This window comes from Marmota marmota, unplaced genomic scaffold (assembly GCF_001458135.2).
Source record: "Marmota marmota marmota unplaced genomic scaffold, marMar, whole genome shotgun sequence".
NCBI classification, from domain to species: domain Eukaryota; kingdom Metazoa; phylum Chordata; class Mammalia; order Rodentia; family Sciuridae; genus Marmota; species Marmota marmota.
Genome location: NW_026000142.1, coordinates 16,448,450 through 16,469,500, shown reverse-complemented (window position 1 = coordinate 16,469,500; position 21,051 = coordinate 16,448,450). Strand labels below are relative to the sequence as shown.

Sequence of the window (21,051 nt, the reverse complement as noted above, 5' to 3'; positions counted from 1 at the left end):
AGGGAAAAATAATACAAGGGGGAGAAATGAAGGTCAGTAGAGGGGGTAGAGAGAGAAGAGGGGAGGGGAGGGGAGGGGAGGGGGGATAGTAGAGGATAGGAAAGGTAGCAGAACACGACAGTCACTAGTATGGCAATATGTAAATCAATGGATGTGTAATTGATGTGATTCTGCAATCTGTATATGGGCTAAAAATGGGAGTTCATAACCCACTTGAAGCAAAGTGTGAAAGATGATATATCAAGAACTATGTAATGTTTTGAACAACCAACAATAAAAAAAATAAATAAATAAAGAGAGGGGAGAGAGAGAGAGAGAGAATTTTTTAAATATTTTATTTTTTAGTTTTCGGTGGACACAACATCTTTGTTTGTATGTGGTGCTGAGGATCGAACCTGGGCCGCACGCATGCCAGGTGAGCACGCTACCACTTGAGCCACATCCCCAGCCCATGAAGAATGCTTTTAAGAAGCAGATAGGCACTTGTATTTCTTCTTTTGAGACGTGTCTCTTTTTTTTATTTGCTATTTGTTATTTTATTGATGAGTTTTTGAATTCTTTATATATATTCTGGGAATTAAATTAATCAAATTACATTTTTATGTATATATAAATAAGTCACAAAGAAAATCAACATCCTATATAATATGTGCACCAGTAAAAATTTTAAAAAGAAGCAGATGGCTTGATTCATAGTGTTGACCTATAATGCTAGTTTTCCTTTAGCTGTCATACTTGTTAGAGGGAATCCTGATTAGCTTTCATAACTTTTGCTGCTTTCTAATGCTGAATCTGTTAAAACAAATTTAAATCTCTGGGGGATGACATCATAGATGATCCACTTACCCTTCCTTTCTCCACAAGGTTTGTTATCATGACAATCACTTCTACATTATGCTCCCATATCATTCTCCAGAAGTCTTCAGCTGTAGATTTCAGTGGCCCTTGGGCAGCTATGTAAGCCTTTGGTCTGTTGTAGCCCTGAAGAAACAAAGGATTAGTATTTCTTACTATCTGAATTGCATGCTATTTTAAACTGTAGAACACTTAAGTCATTAAGGTCAGTACCATTTTTCTCTAACAGAAAACCATGAAAAAATAAATAAATAAATTTGCAAAGATAGAGAAAGTTGATAGTACTACCAAGGATAGCAATTCTTTCTGAACTCTAATTTCTATAAAACCCAGAGTTCTTTTTAGTTTGACACAAACTTAATTCCCTGCATCTTTACTCCAAGACCACTTAACCCAAGTCTATTGATAACGACTAGAATATGGTTCTTAGCTGGGCCTGTTGAGGCCAGGCTGGACAATTTAGTGATACCTTGTATGAAAATAAAATAAAATAGGGTTGGGGAAATAACTCAGTGCTAGAGTGCTTACCTAGCATGAGGGAGGAACTGGGTTCAATCTCCAGTACAGAAGAAAAAAAGCTAGTCTTAAACTGTGCTGCTTTGAGATGTATTTCACAAAATGGGGCTCATCTGTCTACAAAGTTAAGAAAGCTTGTGACCTCCTTCCTCTTCTTGGCAGTGCTGAGCACGGCTAATCATTAATAGCTATCTGTGGCCAAGCACCCATCATTGAACAAAATACTTAGCAAACATTAACCTAGTCTTTTATCTGTGCAAAATGAAAGCACCATCCCTGATTTAGAGATGAGGTACTGAGTTATCTAGTGAATGGTCTACAGTCCCTGAAAAGTACTGGTTAGTTCAATCAAACTGAAGAGTACCCAAAATAATAAAGGTTGATAACTGGTTTGATAATCATGTGTTTGCTTATTAGTCAGTACTACCATGGGATTTTTTTTTTCAGCTAGGATTTCTTGACCATCTACTGTAGTATGCCAGGAGTTATGGGAAATTCAAAATAAGCACTAATCTTGTCCCTCACACTTGAGGAGTTATAAACTTCTCTTGAGTATACATAGTTTACCTTGAATGTACATTCTTGGCCTGAATTCCCTCCTTTCCCCAAGGGATAAGCTAATTATAATAGGGTTTTTCAATCTGAAATCCTTTGTTACAGGATCTCTTCAAGTTATTTATAGATTATTTGTAATTTTTATTATATATCAAATAACATGTATTACACACTGGTACATGTGTTGCATTATGGTATAATATATTTAAGGTATAAATTTTCATAATATATCAAATCATACATGCTTACATCAACATAATTGGCATTGATGTAATCAGTCAGTTTTCCATCTTTTTCAGCAAGCTGTGCAAGCTTAACCCTGCTATGATCATCTGGAATGAAAAAGAGAATAATTTCATTCAAGTATGGACTCCTCTTCAGAATAAAGGTCGTTTACATGTGTGTTACAATTTATTTCACACAAAATCAGCACAAAAAATAATTCATTTTAATAGGCTTTGGGAGGATACTGAAATGACAAAGATAACAAAGACAAACAGAAATCTCTGTTTTTAAGAAATGTCTAATGGAGTAAGCCCAGGACATACCAGGAGGCAACAAACAGGTGTTGGGAAAGAGGGGCGCTACCAAGGGGGATTCAAGGGAGAAACTGCTTTGCTGTGGATTGATAATAAAAGTTGTCACAGAGGTTGGAACTTGAAGTTGGCATGTAAGATAAATGACACAGGGTCTGTGAACAGTAGAGGGCCACTTGAGGAGAAAAAAAGAGTAATGGAAACCTTAGAAAGCCAGGGAATGGTGGCAGCAGAGGCCTCAGAACAGGAGGCTGAGGGAGGAAGGGTCAGTAGTGAAGGAAGCTGAGGGATCCCAGGGAGGGCCTGTGAAGGGTGACCACAAAAGCTATTTCAAGGAAGAGTTGCAAAGAGGACTTCTATGAAAGGAGACAGAACAGTTGACTAGGGACAGAAGAAGTGGATCCAACCCTGCCATTTGAAAAGGGGTAAAAACCATAAAGTGAAACACAGCGTAACTATGGTAATACAAACATGTTGAAGTAGAGATGGGATTAGCTTCAGTTCTATGGAGTGTGCAAGAGATATTTATTAGGAAAGGAAAATGTTATAGAAGGAAACTTAGTAGTATCTACGAAAGAAGTAAATTCAGATCAAACCATAACAAAGTACATTGATACAGAAAGTACAGTACTGACAGTAACAGTTCACATTGGTAGAGAGCTTAAGTGAAAATAGATGCCCAGCAATGGAAAGATGAATCTAGATGACAAGCTATACTTTGGTATGGGTTCCAATGTTTTTAGAATTTTGAGGGTTTTTTTTTATTCATCTCTGAAACAGAATTGTTATTACTTACCCTTTCAGGTTGTTTAAGGGATTGAATTAAATAATATATTTATATTGCCAAGCAAACAACAGGTGTTCAACCAATGTTCATCTCTGTCCCTCTTAGTTACCTGGTGGGTATTTTCTATATAGCTCACAGAGGGAAGTCTAACAATTTCACCCTGAGAAGCAACCAAGTTTTATGTGCAGTCAAGAGAGTTGTTTTAGTTGAAGAAGACAAACACATAGGAGAGTCCTCTACTAAAAATAAAAGTTGGTGTAAACCTGTAGAAAGGAAGGTAGTGCCTATGCACACTATTTAAGAGAGAACATAATAATAAGAGGAGGCGGGTGCAGCCCTATAAGGATTCCAGAGCTAGAGTGGAAACAGAATTCAAATGACCCAGCTGGGAATATAGTGCTCATTGAAGCTAAGGAGGAGGGATCATGAATATGAAATTCAAAAGAAAGAGAGAGGTATAAAGCAAAATAAGAATGAACAAATGTGGAAAAGAAATTCTATAAGAAGATGGGGAAAAAAGTGCTAATTTTATAGGAAAAATTAGTTCAATCATTAATGAAAAAAAGTCACAGACTTGCTTACGAAGGAGAGAGAACAACTAAGAAAGAGGAAGGAAGGAGTCAAAAGGGGGAATCTAATCAATCCTTTACAAGATCTCAGGAAGACAGGGAGGAAATAAACTAAGGTAGGAGTAAAAAATAAAAAAGAAGTCTAAAGAGAGTGTGATTTGTTTGGTAAGTTCACATAAAAATGAATGTATCCAAATGAAAATAGGACCAGGGAGTATAAATAATGGCAGAAACCACAAGAAAGAGACATATAGCCCACAGGATCTGAAGAAAGGACCAAATTAAAATTTGAATGTGTTCAGTATAAAAGAAGCAGATGTCATTAATTGCAGGATGCATTTAAGTTGAAGCATAGAAGTCTATGTATTACTAAACACAACTCTTATTCCCTGAAAACAAAGGTCCCACACTGATCTGCCCTCTGATGGCTTCGGCACACTGAGAGCACAGCAGTGTTGATGGCGAGGTCAGCCGAGTCAAGGATGTACTTACAGGCAACGATATTGATGTAGCGGTTCTTGTGTTTGTTGTCTGGGTGGTTGGAACTGTCTGCTGTGATACCTAAGTCAGCAGTACAGCTCTGCACTTCCTGTAAAAAATTGTATGTAAACCATTTCAACACATATTCTTTCCAACAAAGTGTCTTAAAATAAAATAAGGGACACAAAACAAAAAAAATCTATCCGAAAAATTTTTATTTATTTATTTATTTATTTATTTACATGTTACAACTATTTCTTGGCTAAAAGAAAATGCAGTGAAATAATGCCTTACCTGGTAAAACTCTTTCAGTGTCTAATGAGGGAATGAATGCCAAATAAGTAAAGAAATCAAATTCCACAGCACACGACAAATGAGAAAAAAAAGTGTTCATATTAGGTTTACAATGGAAAACTATGATCATGCAATAAATACATTCGTCACATAGTAACAAAACAAAATGTTTTAAACAGCAACATGCAAATCAAAATGTCTAACAATTTGGAACCTTAAAATTATGTGAAGGAAAAAAAATAGCATTTTTAAAAGGGAACATTGGTGTAGTATGAATTTTTTAAACGCAGATGAGAACTACCACATACTCCATGACCCATTTTGTGATAGTGATCGGATTTGCTAATAAACAAAAAAAATTTATATTACTACCATAGCTCTATTTGAAACTCTGAATTTGTGATACTTTTTTTTTTCTTTTTGTGGCTTGAGTTTTTTTTATACAGTTAATAACTTCCTATTAGGTGGTTTGTAATACTATGACATTTTGAAACAAAATTTATATATCATTATTTCTGATATTTTTAATCAGCATACCTCCTCTATATTTAAACTTTGCTGGGTACATAAAAACTATTTCTGCTAATTTTTATTTAATGAATTAAAGAGCTTTTCAGAGATGTTTCCTATCTAAATACATTTGTTTAGAATTCATAGTTATTTAGTATTAAGATAACAAATGAAAACCTTATAAATTCTGAGAAAGTATATGACCCCACAGTGAATCCGATTCATTAGGAAATGGCCCAGTATCTTTCCAAATTAGTTTTTAAAATCTCTTTTGCAGCAAGTTATCCTGAATGATTAAAAACAAATATATAAACCACTTAAAAGGTGTAGAATTATTAGTTATTAAACGAATTATTAAGTTACTAAAAAGTTTTGTCAAATCAGACTGTGAGCTAAAAGCAATGAAATTAAAACAAATCTTTTAAAGTAAAAATATGAGGTTATTTTCTTAATTTAATTATTAATCATTTAATAATATTTAAAATGACTTTATAGTTGTGCAAACTGATCTGCCTTTCTGTTTATGCTGTCACCAACTTAGATTATAAATTGTGTAATTTAGTTAGGATTGTTTTTAAACATTTGGAAGATTAGGCTTATTTTTTCACATATTTTTCCTGCTGTTATAATAATTTTATTGAATGTTAGCCCAATAATTTCTATCAGTTAACAGTGCAGTTAGCTTAGTTAACACTGAGTTAACACTGTACCACCAATAATCTCTGGTTTATGGTAAGAAAACAATTTGATGGTTTAAATATGTAACTCTTTGTAGTATATCACTTCACTTCTATTTCTTTTGATTTCTTTTCTTTCTTTCTTTCGTCCTTCCTTCCTTCCTTCCTTTCTTTCTTTTGTTTTGTTTTTTGGTTTGGTGGAGGTGAGGGGGGAATTGAACCCAGGGGTACTTAGCCACTGAGACACATCCCCATCCCTTTTTATTTCTTATTTTAAGACAGGGTCTTGCTAAGTTGTTTAGGGCCTGGCTAAACTGCTGAAGCTGATCTTGAATTTACAATCCTCCTGACTCTGCCTCTTGAGTCAATGTGATTAAAGGTCTGTACCTCGGGCCAGGCTCATTTGATTTCTTAAAGCTTTCTAACTTACAGCATTTTCCTCTTCTAACAATGTCTTAATTGATGTGACTCCTGGGAAACAGTCCCACAGAGCAAATAGGAGAGCAGTAGATGAGAGGAGAGTAGATCCTGTGATGACATCAGAGCTCAAGGCCCTTCTAAGAGGAAGGTCCACAGAGCACCTCGGGGGCAGGGCATGGGAAAGACAAAAAGGCAGTTTTACTAGGGTGTTTCCTAGGGGACGTGGCTCAGGGGAGGCTGAGGATTGCTTGCTTGATGAAAGCATATTGGAAAGGGCATAAGATTTAAAACTATAGCCCTGGGTTTGAAATCCCAGCTCTGCTACACATTGGTTGTTATTTAATTTCTATGGAGTTTGATTTCATTATAACATGAAGAGAAAGAATAATAACTCCCAGAACTGAGTGAAGCTTGGATATGGAGGTACCTAGTCAATGACATATTCAGCATGCTCACCTAGGGTTGCTTTCATTTTTTTTTTTTTTGTGTGTGTGTGTGTGTGGTGGTTATTGTTAACTTTGTACTAATGACTCCCTATTTTGAAAATCTACTAAATTGATATTTCAGTTGGTCATAATAAAATTCTCTACCCTTTCTATACAGGAGGATTTAATAGAATATCACTGAAAGAGTTTTCATTGATTATAAGGCTCAAATGTTTTTTAGAAATGCATATTTTCTTGAGAAGATGTGATTTTACTTTTTATAATAAGATTTACATTTGCATTGGTGTAATGCTTACAATTATGGATTTATATGAAGTTTAGCTGAAAAATCATGAAGTTTAGTAGTTTAGTATAATTTATATAATTTAGAAAATCAAAAAGAATCAGTATTTTTTTATATTTTAATTTTTTTAGTTGTAGTTGGACACAATACCTTTATTCCATTCATTTATTTTTTATGTGGTGCTGAGGATCAAACCCAGGGCCCTGCGCATGCTAGACGAGCGCTCTACCACTGAGCCACAATCCCAGCCCCGAGAATCAGTATTACTAAGGCAGATTTTAAAAGGAATACTAAAGATCTGTACTTAATGGGAGAGAATTAGCAATGTTTTTGATTCTTCCACTAGTACAAATTGGCTTTTAAATGGAAAATCAATTTTCTAAATTATATGGTAACTACAAAACATCTCCTAAACACGTAAGTAACTATGGAACTAATATTTTCCCCAGAAGTGAAAATAGTTTCAGTGTCTTCAGGTCAAGAAATAGCTTACTGCTGAATCTTTTAAATTTACTATTTTCTATATTACTCAAAACAGGAATATTAAAATCATACCTCAAATTCTTCAGTAAACCCACTACTTGCATGTAAATCTGCAACATGCTTTGGAAAGTGCTTTATTGGAATTGCTCCAACATCATCTAAATGAATAATAATAATAATAAAAAACAATGTTAGGATAATTCAGAAGTGAATGTGTCTCTCATTAATGAAGTGCCTTCTGAAAGAACTTTAAAATTCAATTATTCTTATAATCACAAATAAATCTAAAGCAAAAATTTCCAATTTTATGTATATTTATCATCAATCATAACTTGCATTTTAGAAATCTGATTTGATCAGAAATATCTTCTATACATAATTGAAAGAGAAAACAATTTATTTTCACTGTTAATATATAAATAGCACCTAAGCTTCACTTCTTATCAGTGCACTCCCTCTCTTTATGGAAAATTATGTTTAACATGTGTGGGGATTGTATGTAAATTCTGGGAAAAAAGATTCACAAAATAACTATATTTCCAATTTTAGTATAATGCAATTTCAGTTTCATAAAACTATACAATTATATAGTCAGATGATTACATTTGAAAGCTTTTTTCCTTCTCTCCATAAAAAATATTTATATGAGAAAATATTCATTAAGGATAATGTCAAAAACCTTTGGGACTTTTAATCTGTAAAATTTCAAGAAGTGTAAGTTGAAATTATGCTATGTAAACAAAGTCATTGGATCTGTTAATTAATTGCTAAATTATTTTAACTGTCCGTTTTTTTTTCCTTTTCTCTTTATCCTTACAGACTTTCTGAGATTAAACATTACTAGTTCACTGTATGCAATATCACAAATAATTTCTCTGACAAGGAAACATCAAACACATTTCACAAGAAACAGTTATTTACATTAACAGATGTTCAGCATTTAGGCCATCTAATATTTTTAAGCTTCAGTTACCAAGAATTTGTTGATTTAAAAAAAAAATTAGAATCCATCTGTTCTTTCTGTTAGATAAGTGGACTTGAATACTAAAACTGAATTATCCCATCAGGCTTAAGAAACACTAGACAAAGGTGCAATTCCACCTTCACACCTACAGAAGGATTTTGCCTGGAAGTAGCTTTTATAATTAGACAAGAAAACAGAAATAATTTGTCACACCTAAATCATTAGTTCCAGTGAATGTCCTTCAAACCTATTGATATTTCCTGCACAGCCCACGTTTCACAAGCAAACTAGTTTTTATCATCAGTCATGTATATTTGTAATTTTTTTAATTAATTGGTCTGAAAGCAAGTGAGAGCTACATATCTTTTCGCTTTCTGATTTCACCTGAAAAGTGAATATTCAGGTGATAAAGAGTGAATCCTGAGACCTGAGCAAGTGAAATGAGGACATTCCCTTGACCACTCCTCTTCTGACATTCAGAATGGAGATCTTGGATTTCCTCTACAAGGTCCTGATTTTAAAATGTTGCATTTTACTTGTTAATAATGAAATCCGTTGGACTTTGGATAATATTAGAGTTAATTTGCATACCTCATGCTGATGGGGTATGTAGAAGAGATACATTTGATAGTGAAGGGAGTGAACATAACTGATAACTGAAAGCTGTCAGTCTCAGAATTCTAAAATATTAATGAAAAATTGTGCTATTCTAAAATAAATATATAGTATTTTAGTATGAACAAGAAAAACAGAAATAAAATAGTGGTGGTTGAAGACTCAGAGTTAATAAAAAAGGAAAACCAGAAACCCTTTTAAGATCTATGCTTATAAAGCAAAAACATATAAGAACATAAATAATGTATACTCTACATAACAAATATATATACATATATTTTCTTCATGATATATATATATATCATGAAGAAAATATTTCTGCTTTTCTTAGTCACAGGATTTCAAAAGATAATATAAGGAAGAATTTGGGCCTTAGCAATAATTCAGGGAGCATCAGACTGTTTAAAAAGTGACTCTTATAAAACGATCACATTTACAAATTTTTTCTTCTGTATCCTTGGTGTGGTGACTTCTTCGTCCCTATCTCATCCTCCACCCTCCAGTACATCTTCCATAGTTACATATTTGCACATAACTCGTTTTTTTTAATGACCTCATTTCATTCTGAGATGTTATAAAGTGTTAAATAAGTGGCCAAGGTCTTACCATGTGAACTCTGGGTTTAAGGGACATCTTAATCAAAAGGGACCCGGCTAATTTTTAAATATCGTTTTCCAGGTAAATTCTGGTGAAGATATTCAGTAACTTCCAAAATATTCAACTGTTTAACATTGAGAAAAAAATTTAAGTGTCTCAAGCAATTATATATATATTCATATATATACATATATATATACATATATATATATGTGTGTGTGTGTGTATATATATATGTGTGTGTGTATATGTATATATATAAACATATATGTATATATAGTATATTTTGTGCTTTTTGGGGTTTTTGGCTTTTTTTCTACCACTACCACCACCATTTTATATTTTTTTTCTACATAGTTAACAGGTATTTTCTCATACAGACAACTGATCAGAAAGGAGCTATGTTTCAGCCTTGTTTTTGTTATTTCCTCCTATCCACATTTACTGCACTGACTTAGTCTGACCTTTCTTACTGAGGTTTCCATGAAAGTAATGGAACTGAGTGACAGCATTATTTTTAACTAATATCTTATTGCTATAAATGCTTATTTTTAACATATCACATTTCAATACTTAAAAATTATTTTGTTCTATCTGTATGGTTAAGAATGTTTAAAATGAATAAAAACTGGTTATAAATCATGATACATGATATAGTAAATATTTTGGGGAACACAAGTAATTACTAATCTACATTAAAGCTATTGGCAAAGCACACCAACAAAAGCAAATCTTCCAACACTGTGCTTTTCATTCAGCATCTAGCAGCTACTCATGGTCACACCTAAAGCCATTACCTGAAATTGGAAAGATAGGTGTTGGAGGTGTAGATATTACTCGAGGGGACGTACTGTCCTCTAAATAAAAGTGTGCAGTCTGGAAGCATTTTCTGAAAAGATAAGAAAGCAATTTATACTACTAGCTGCACAGATAACAAGAAGACTTCTGAGCTTTTTGAAAATTATTATAGAAATAGCCAAATGAAAACAACAGTAGACATATGCCCAGAAGAGCAATTGCTGGGTCTACATATGTTTTAACAAAACACAGAATATTAAAGAATTTAGTACAAATATCCAAATTTATCTTAGTTTTATCTGTATCAGACTCAGAAGAGCAAGCAGCTAACGGACATGCTGAGAGCAGAAATGGCATTTGAAGGGTAGCAGGAACCAAATAATACTTTGCTAATATAGGAAACATTAATGCTCTACAAAATAATTATCCCACTATTGCTAGAACCCAAAGTGGCTCACTCTGGAAAGGTCCAGAGTGGAGAAGAATGTCCAAATCTATCTTCTTCAAAAAAGTGACCATGTCCTTCTGAGGATATTCAACTGCTAGCAACAGATAGCAATCCATGATCATGTAGAAATGAAACTGCATAGGGTAGGGTGACATTTGATGACAAAAGAAGGCAACTCTGTACTGTATGAGAATGCAGAAATGGCAGAACTTAAGTGAGGAAGGAAAGAATGAGCACAAAGCTGAAAAAAGGTGATTTTATTTCTAACAGATGCTAGTCTGGATGAGGGTTTTGAGAATGAATATACTTGGAATCAATGATAAGGATGACCTACAACATCACCTAAATTTATTTTCATTCAGATAATAAGAGTAACATCTGGTAAGAGCACAGAACGAACTATTCAGAAAAGCAAAGAACCAACTGCAACAGAAGTTGGTATAAAGTAATATGAACCATTCTTCGTTTAAGAAATTTAGCTAATTAAAATGTCAACGACACTCCAGTCTGATTTTTTGATTTATCTGAAAGGTTACTCATGAATGATTAACTTTAAACAAATATCTGTTCGAGTATAAATGCAATGTCAATCTCACTTTCCATTTTAGATAAAGCCAGATTTTTTTTTTTTTTAATTTTAGATGAGGTCTTGCTATCTTGCTCAGACTAGACTGGAACTCAGTCTGCCAAGCAGCTGGGAGTATAGGGTTATGCCACCATGCCTGGCTCAGTTTCTTGTTTGTTTATTTATTTAATGGAATTGGGCATTAAATTCTGGGCCTCTATTATGCTATAAAAATACTCTACCACTGGGCCACATCTGCAATCTTCTATTAAATTTTGAGACAGGGTCTTACTACGTTATCCAGGCTGGCTTTGAACTTGAGATCCTTCTATCTCAGCCTCCAGAGTATCTGGGATTACAAGTTCACTTTCCATTTTAAAATCTTTAAGCTATGGGGCTGGGCTGTGGCTCAGCAATAGAGTGCTTGCCTCACTTGTGTGAGGTACTGGGTTTGATCCTCAGCACCCCATAAAAATAAAAAAAAATAAAGATATTTTTAAAACATTCTATTTAAAAGAAAATCTTTAAGCTAATATATCCTGATGAGCTTTAAGAAAACATTTGTTCTTATGTGGTGACACACATGAACCTCAATATTTTTTCAGTAAATTAGTTCCTTGGATAAAATTATTGAATAGCTTCCACTGCAATTGGAACAATGTTCAATTATTTTAGCAAGGGATGTATGGCTTTTCATAACTTAGACTTCACCAACCTCAGTAGCTTCACCTCCCATTACTCCCTCACACAGCTCACACTGGTCCTCTCTTTCTTCCTCAAAGAAGCCCCATTTGCTTCAACTCAGAGTGTTGCCTCTTGCTGCTCCTCTGCTTGCCTGTCTCCTTCCCATCATTTTTGCACTTGCCCAAATGTTATTTCCTTTGGAAGCTCCTGGTCATGCTAGCTAAAGGTGTCAGCCCATCCCTCAAAGCCACTATCTTTTGTGCCCTTTTATTTGCTTAATTTTATCTGAAATACAGATGTTCCTCTACTTACCATGGGGTAACGTCCTGATAAACTCATTGTGAGTTGAAGATACCATAAGTCAAAAATGTGTTTAACACACCTAACCACCAAACATCATAGCTTAGCAGCACAGTACACTGTAGAGCACCTTATTTATGTGATCGTATGGCTAACTGGGAGGTGTGGCTGTGCCACTGTGGCTGTCCCAAGTTGTGGCACTGTCCAGCTTCTCAAGAGAGTTTTGCACTGTGAATAACTAGCCAACAACAACACAACAACAACAACAAAGCAATAAAAATGAGATTTGAATTCTGAAGTACAGTTTCTAACTGAATGTGAATTGCTTTTGTACCATCGTGATAAAAAAGTCCACAGTCATAAATGGGGAACCCTTTGTACCATCATTCATGTATTCATTTGTTTTGCATATTTATAGTTGTTTTCTCATATTAGAAGGTAAGCTCCAAACATGATAGTTTATCTTAATTGTTGCTGTGTTAGTCCTCAGTGCTGTCATGTTATAGATGCCAAAAAGTATTTCTTCACTCAATGAAACACTACAGGTAGCAAATAAGTAGTAAAATCATATAGTTTGTGACCTTAATGTCCCAAGCAAAAAAAAAAAAAAAAAAAGTCCCAAAGCAATGATTTCCATAGCAAAAAAATCAGTCCTCTGCTGGAATAGTATAAGGCTTTGATAATCAAATCTGAGGGAAGGACATAAATTGAGAGAACACAAGAATATCTTCCAAAGAGAGCAGGTGGTACAAAAGGAAAGCGGAGAGTATGGCAGACTGAAGAGGAAGGGGTGAGATGTGAACCGCAAGTCTCATGAGGAAGAAACTCTCCAAGGACAGCCCAAATGAGCAGAAATGAAACCAGACTGGAGCAGAAACGACAGAAGAAGTTTGGCTTAGGTGTGCAACCAGGGTTACCATGTTATGACACATCATCATGGAAACACTGAACTTGGGACATGATTTTAGGATCTGAGAATTAAAATCCCTTTGATAGCTCTTAAATATAGTTAGCCAGGAGGTGAGAAAACAAACAACAAAACCAAAACCAGAATCTTAAAGTGATAAGATGCATTAAAATATTTAGTGCAATTCACAGTTGATATGAAAATCTCTTCAACAGCTTCCCTAATTTATAGTTAAGGTCCAATTTGAATTGCTTCCATTACAACAGCTAACTTTTTAAAATGAGTCATTAGTTGCTAGATATTCTTCTACTTACTGAAACTCATTCCTTTCTAAGCTCTTCCAAATCGTACACAAAGAGTAGGCCTTCTTTCCCCCCATTAGGTCTCTTTCTGTTGATATCTGTGTCTCTGCTACTTTTATCCCTTGCCTCTAGCTCTGTATTTAACAGATTCTTAGATTGTAGAATTCAAGATTTTCAATACTAAAATCCTACTTATCAGTGATCCTCACCATCTTTGGCTTTTCTCTTTGAAGTTTGTACTCCAATAACACTCATGCAGGGTAAATTATGGAACCTGTCTTGTTTTCTTCTAACTCAGTGTCTATCTTGCTTAAAACATGATTTTCCTGACCAAAATGGCTCACTCACCAATATGCTGGGCAAACAATATCATCTTTCATGACTGCTCAGAGACATTTTCTATGTGGAACAGCCTCTCATTAAGCAGATTCTCTTTCCAACGTACCTCATACAAACGTTCTTCCTACTCCTCCCAGCCCAACTTCACCCTCATCTACATAAAGACTGTTCTGAAAAATATACAAAATCATTCCAAAAGTGATCTTAATTTCCAGGACATTATTCTACATTATTTTAAATATTTTTTTCTTAATTGGTAGTTAGGATAGTTATTTTCTAATGTTTAAATCTATATCCTTACTAAAATTTTCTCAAAGATAGGGCTCTCTCTTGATCCCATGCAAACTCAATTCTTAAAACTGTGCCAAGAGTTCAATAATATGCATTTTTAGTATCAAATAAGTCTCATCAACCATATGTTGTTCAACTACATCCTGGAATCTCTTGCCTACCTGAGCCTCAGATGAAATAACTTGAAATGTCAAAACATTTGAGATGGAAAGATGAAATTTATAGGTAGAGAAGGATGGATGGATGGAGAGATGGTAAGACCAATGAACAGAGGATGTGCCAATAACTCTGAGAGAATAGGAAGAAAGGCAACATCTGATAAAATACAAAAAAGTAAATTAACATATTAGCATTGAGGCTTAACATGTTGTTAATGCTCATTTTAGTAACTGGATAAATACCAACTCTATTTGGTTTTAACTATGGGATTAAATCTTTGGTGGTTTTAGAAGTAAGTCTAGTAATATTACTTGGCATTAATTTCTCCAAAGAACCTTATATATTACACCAAAAATACTTATTAGTGAAAAAATTAAAATCATATAGGCTAACTTATGGATGAAGGTCATATGTATATTGCTTACCAAGCAATACATACTTTACAGTGTAGTCTTATTTGGGAAATGACAGTCTACTTAAAAGGCAGTATGGCACCAGGAGATTTCCATTTGAGTGAGTAGATACCTTCAAGGATCCAAAATGTAATTTAAGATCAAGAGTGAATTAATATTGTTTTTCTTTCCACTCTCCCAGCCCAAACAACTGCATACATGGAAAGTTCTTTTTTTTTTGTTTTTGATAATGTGCCATTTTGCTGAATTCAACTTTGGAATTTTCTAGGTTCTAACTCTTTAAAATCTCTCAAAATCTGCCCTTTTCTTTTTTATTTAAAAAGAACTATTTGAAAACCTTCCCTGTTGAAGTTATTTTGCTTCTTAGAAGCTTATGGTTTGGCTCATGTAAATTATACCTTAAAACATCTGGAAAGTACTTTGAAGGCATATTATTTAACATATGACAAGACAGTATCTATAGTCCATCTGTTCTGAATGTGCAGCGAATGTCTTCACGTCTATGTGCTAAGTGTTGATAACTGTGTCTCCTGCTAATTATCACTCAGCCATGATGGAAAAAGTGATGACTGTTTTCAACTTGTAGATGCAGGTCCTATCAATCAATGGGAATCCGATTATTTAATTTACACCTTTTCATCACAGTATTTAGAATTAATAGCTGGAAATGTGTAATTATTATTCCTTTTCTCAGGATTCTTATACAAATATGAAACAATGTTTAGGATGCTGCATTCATTCACAGAACCCTTAGAGAAGGTCTTATTGCAAATTTAGTGGTGACCTAGGGAGGCCAGATGGCAGAAAGAGGGAACTAAATCATAGGTAGGTAAGTGACTTGCCCAAGGCCATATAGCAAATTCAAGGAAGATTTTATCACCTTTAACTTGTTCTGTCATTCTGCTATAATGTTCTTACTCTCAAAGTTCATAAAAAACACAGGGTAACTCCTTAAGTTAGATTAGTTAGAGGAAAGAGAAGATTTCTTTAGTAATTTTGAGATAATTTTCTTCTAAACCATCAGATTAGAAAAATATTTACATATTTTCTAAGAATCCTATGGTTTTAGCTTTTACTCTTAAGTCTACGATCCTGTTTCAGATCAATTTTTTTTTTTGTATGATGTAAGACAAAGGTCTAACCTGATTTTTGTATGTGGATATCCAATTGTCCTTTAAACAAATGGTAAAAGATCTTAGGAACCTTGTCTAAAATCCATTGACCACAAATGTAAGAGTTTATTTCTGAACTCTAAATTCTACTCCATTGATCTATTTGTCTATTCCTGTTCCAGTACCAGGCTCTGCTGATATGCTGTCATTTTGCAATAAGCTTTGAAATTAGGAAATGTGAGTCTTTCTTCTGTAAAATTCTTAAGAGAGTTGGGCGCAGTGGCACATGCCTATAATCCCAGTGGTTTGGGAGACTGAGGCAGGAGGGCTAGGCAACTCAGCAAGACCCTGTCTCTAAATAAAATATTAAAAAGGGCTGGGGATGCGGCTTAGTAGTTAAGTACCCTTTGGGTTCAATAATCCCCAGTATCAGAAAAAAAAAAGAATTCTTAGGAGAAATTATAGAAGTAAATCTTTATGGCTTTATTTTAGGTGATACCTTCTTAGATATGGTACCAAAAATATGCGCAATGACAGAAAAAAGGATGAATTGGCTTTCATCGAAATTAAAATTTTGGTACTTTAAAAGATATAATTAGGAAGGTTAGAAAACCATCTACATAATGAGAAAATAATTGCAAAACACATAACTTATAAAAGACTTGTATCTAAAATATATAAAAATATTCATAATTCAATAATAAAAAGACAAATAATCCAATTAAAAATAGAGAGAAAAGTATTTGAACAAATATCTCTTAAGGAAGCATATAAATATCCAATAAGCACATGCAGAAATACCATGAAGGAAATAATAAAATGCATTAAAATCATTTAATTGTACATTTTAAACAGACGGCATTTGTGATATATTAGTTTTATCTCACTGAAGCTGTTTTTAAAAGGTGTTTGAAGATGTGAATTGGAAAAATTTGTAAAGACTATTACTCTCATACTGTTATTTATATATCATTGGATTTGTAACCTTTCCACAGAATGCAGTTTCCACAAAGGTCTATATGTTTCTATCTTGCATTACTTACAACTGAATCTACACGAGAATTTGAGTAATTCAAACAAATCTTGAAGAATGAACTATTGTGATTAACACTAACTCTAGTGTATAATGTCTGAAAAAAATTACACTTTGTAGTGAATTAATTTTAAGAAATGTGAGTAAGACAGATATTTAACAATATTTAACAAATTTTCAGATGGATAGGCAAAGAGTGATAAATTTGTCAGAGCAATTGATAGAGAAAAATATACACCTAAACCACAAAAAGTTCTCACCTTTTAAACTATTATACTCTCTTCTTAAGTGCGGCACGTAAAGTGCTATTAGTGAGAAAAAGAGAAACGACTATTTGGTGAGATTCAAATTTGTATATTTTCAACTAGCAATTTTATCTTTTCCTCACCATAATGCAGACCCATTACTAAAAGAAGATCAGAACGACTTCAGATTTTAATTTTCCATGAAATACCAAATCATATCAAATAAGACAATGATTTTCAAATCGCACAAAATATACTTTAAATATTAATGTGGATCAAGAGACTCATTCTAATTACTGAAGTCTTTTAAGTATAAACCACCTGACATCTTTTTTGGAACTTCACATTAGCACTATTTACCATGAAGCAAATTTGGTTTATTTTCCATCTTATTTATAATCTGACATCACTTTACATTAATTAAAAAAAAAAGATTTGGCAGAGAAAATCAGATTAGATAGAAACCAGCAATCTGAATAAACCTAATATCAAAATGTGGTAAGAAATTTGGTCAACAAGCCCAGTGAGAAGTGGGAAGACAATCAGATGAATGCTTGCTGAACAAACATTTATGGGTTATGTACAATTTTTAAAGCTCTCTGTTGAGCACAGAATATTCTGTCAAATGAGACAGTCAATTATAGGAATCACTGGGGCAGATTTAAGAAACCATCTTTGTTTGCATCTCCTATGGGTTAAATGGACTCCTGACCCATGAGTTAACAAAATATGATCTGGTTTCCATTGTCCAAATTCTAATGTGTTCTGTAAAAGAAGTCAGATAGGAAATACATTGGGTCATGAAAGCATCCTGCTTTAGACAACCAATGACTAAACTGTGACTTAAAACTATGTTTTAAGCTTCACTGATTTTGCCATATCCAGCTTTTCCCCACTTCCTGGTCCTCAAGACTGCTGTACCCTGGCCTGGAATGCCCTTATCCTCTACTTCCCGAATCCTATCTGGTTGCAGCCCTACATTTTATTTTACATTTATCCTGCCCATTCTGACCTCTCAAGATCCCTTGTTCTCTGACCACTTAGCATTGGGTTTCACTTGTTGAAATTTTGTGTAATGTTTTATAAATTTTTCATAGAGAGTTCTTTTTCTCAAGAAGCACAATTTTCTTAAAAGTTGGTGACTCTCATTCATTTTTTATATATTTCCAATAGTAGTTAATACAGTTAATACAGCATGGGAAATAGTTAATACAAGGAATATTTTGGAATAACTGAAAGAATATATTTTGGGATAACACATAAAAAGTGGTGATATAAATTTATAAAATGATCCTGCTAAACAAAAAGAATTAATTATAGATTTTCTGAACACAGTTCTCTTTTAAAACAGGAATATAAACTACTAAGCTAGGCCTTTTCTGGTTTATAGATATGAATGCTTGTATCATTGCAAAGTCCTTGTCTTCCAACAGACAGTTCTACTGACTTACATCATGTCTCTAGGAAATTCGCAAATGATCTCTGTGTTCTGCTTGCTGCAGGATGGAAAACGTATGATGGGTGCGATTATTCCTGTCTCTTAAAGGTTTTAATGAGTTATTGATGAGAGTGAAGCTATATTTTATCCTCAAAGCAAGTTATGAATAAGTTTAAAGCCCCATTCATAGTAAATTCATTAACTTTACTCCCTACTTGTATTTGTATTTTAATTTCTTGATTTTTACTTTTGTGCACAGGTTATCATTTTTCATTAGTATGAAGTTGATGTATATCTTGTACAAACTGTTATTAAAAATATTTTTACCACATCCAAAAATTATGTTTTCTTAAATAAAAACTTTTAGATTACAACATCTGGTAAAAAGGTTTATGTTAAATGCTGTAGTAATTTGAATTACTGAATTCAGTAATGCTGAATGTTAATTAGGTTAGTATGAAAGTGCAACCATCAAAATACCATAGTAAATACTAACTGAAGTCAAAGTTCCTCCATTTTACCTTTATAAGTTTAAGTACATAGAACAATCAACCCTTTAATTACTGTGTCTGTGGATTCACAAATTCCCCTTATTCATAGCTACCTGAATAAATTAATGGAAGCTCTCTCAAATATGCTTTGAAGACATTTCAGATGAAATACAGGCAAAATCTCAGCTTTATGAATGAAATTTTCCACAAAAGACACTCAACTTACCTCCAGTAGATGAAAATACCCACAAGAGCCACTAGACAGATGAAAGTCAGGGCAGACACGATCACGAGGGGCATAACCGCCTTCTTCTCAGACTCCAACCCCTCAGCTAGACCAATACGAGACTCATGGCTACTATTACTGGCCTCTGTAGTCAGAGAAAATCAAGAGAGTTGACATTTAAGATGAAGGATCAGTCACAACACTTTTCAATGGATTAACTGCAGCCTTCATTGCTGTTACTTACCTTAAAATTGGGACTCTTTGATGTAAAGAATGTCTACAATTAAATGACAATTTAAGTAAAACAAAGTTAAAAAAAGAGTAAGGTGGGATATTAGAACTGAAAAATGACAAAAACCCAGCAGCGATTGTTGGCATCAGGGAGGGGGGATTCGATAGCAAGAAGTACACCTAATGCTGCTTAGAAAAGCTTGCTCACAGGAAAGCATTAGTATGGAAATGAGAAAACCTCCCAGTTTAAAAAAATGAACAGGAAAACAAAGATATTTACTGACTCTTCATATATGATTTTCTAAAATTAATTTTAATGGAATTATTTAACCCTGTAATTATTCAAATAATTGGAGCAATTAATATTTCGTGAAGAAAAACCTCTTAGGATATAATACTTTATACATTGAGATCATCTTTCAATGTAGCAAACTATATTAATTATAAAAATGCTATTTTTAATGTCTTTCTTATCCACGGTTTTCATCTATCAAAATGAAATACTATTTGTTGCATGAGAATTGAATGGATACATATATCTAAGAGATTCATTTCAAATATACAAATGTAAATCCTGAAAAAAATCTGAACACATTCCTTGGGTTAATTTCAAAATGTGGCAAATGATTAGTTTTGTGACCAGTCAGGAACCATTACTGAAATATCACTTTGAAAAATCATTGCAACTGATATATCCTTCCAAGTTCCTAAAAGACTTCAGAACTGTGAGTGTTAGTGGCAATCTTTCCTCTCTGCTGTGTGGGTAGGTGGGAGGGTTGTCCTAACATGGTGTGTTGATGTTGCTACAAATTAAGAGCCCTTATCTTTTCCACTTTTGGAAGAACTAAAACTATGTTCCCCGTCAAAGTTTAAAGGCTTCCTACACAGTTGGCACATTTGATGTTTTATACCAAATCTACTATTAGTGACCCAAGACGGAGGGAATTTATTTGATCTCAAATATTTAAGAGTAAGAAATTTTAGATTGATATAAATGCACATACATGGCATTAAAATATGTTCTAACTACAGAGAACTTAAGATTGAACATAATGATTTTCTTCTGTAATTAAGAATGATGGCAGAAAGGGCTGTAAATATAATCCACTCAGACAGGAAATGCATCAGAGGAACATAAATGACAACTGTATTTCCCAAAATGACTGCTCTTGTAATTATAAATGCATCTGTTAGGAAAAAAAGTGGAAATTCCAAAATGAGACTAAATATCATAGAGCTGTACAAAAAGGAAAAATACTGTAAGTCCAACAAACCCTGTGCTATAGTTAATATTCTCATAATTCTCATAAGAAAAGCCAAAGCTTCAGTTTTTATTAGGTCAACCACAGACTCTGGCCATTACGCATTCCGGGGAGACCCATCTGAACATTTAAATAATCAGATGAGTACAGTAAAAATTTCCTTATGAAATTAAAACAGCACCTTGTTTCATACATGGTCATCTTTACCTTTTTTTCCTAT

At 33.7% G+C, this 21,051-nt stretch overlaps 1 protein-coding gene across 4 annotated transcripts in view; it reads right to left on the bottom strand.

Annotated features, from left to right (window-relative positions):
• Ptprz1 (protein tyrosine phosphatase receptor type Z1) overlaps positions 1-21,051 on the bottom strand; it is a 176,461-nt gene that overhangs the window by 15,765 nt on the left and 139,645 nt on the right. For 2 of the 4 annotated variants that reach the window (XM_015488281.2, XM_048786041.1), the window contains exons 13-19: positions 19,339-19,483; positions 10,385-10,476; positions 7,484-7,569; positions 4,593-4,613; positions 4,311-4,407; positions 2,176-2,258; positions 847-981 (exon numbers count right to left, since the gene is read on the bottom strand). In XM_015488281.2, coding sequence (XP_015343767.1) covers positions 847-981; positions 2,176-2,258; positions 4,311-4,407; positions 4,593-4,613; positions 7,484-7,569; positions 10,385-10,476; positions 19,339-19,483 — 659 coding nt within the window. The remainder of the gene's footprint in view (positions 1-846; positions 982-2,175; positions 2,259-4,310; positions 4,408-4,592; positions 4,614-7,483; positions 7,570-10,384; positions 10,477-19,338; positions 19,484-21,051) is intronic. The other 2 variants (XM_048786040.1, XM_048786042.1) reach the window with 1 other exon arrangement.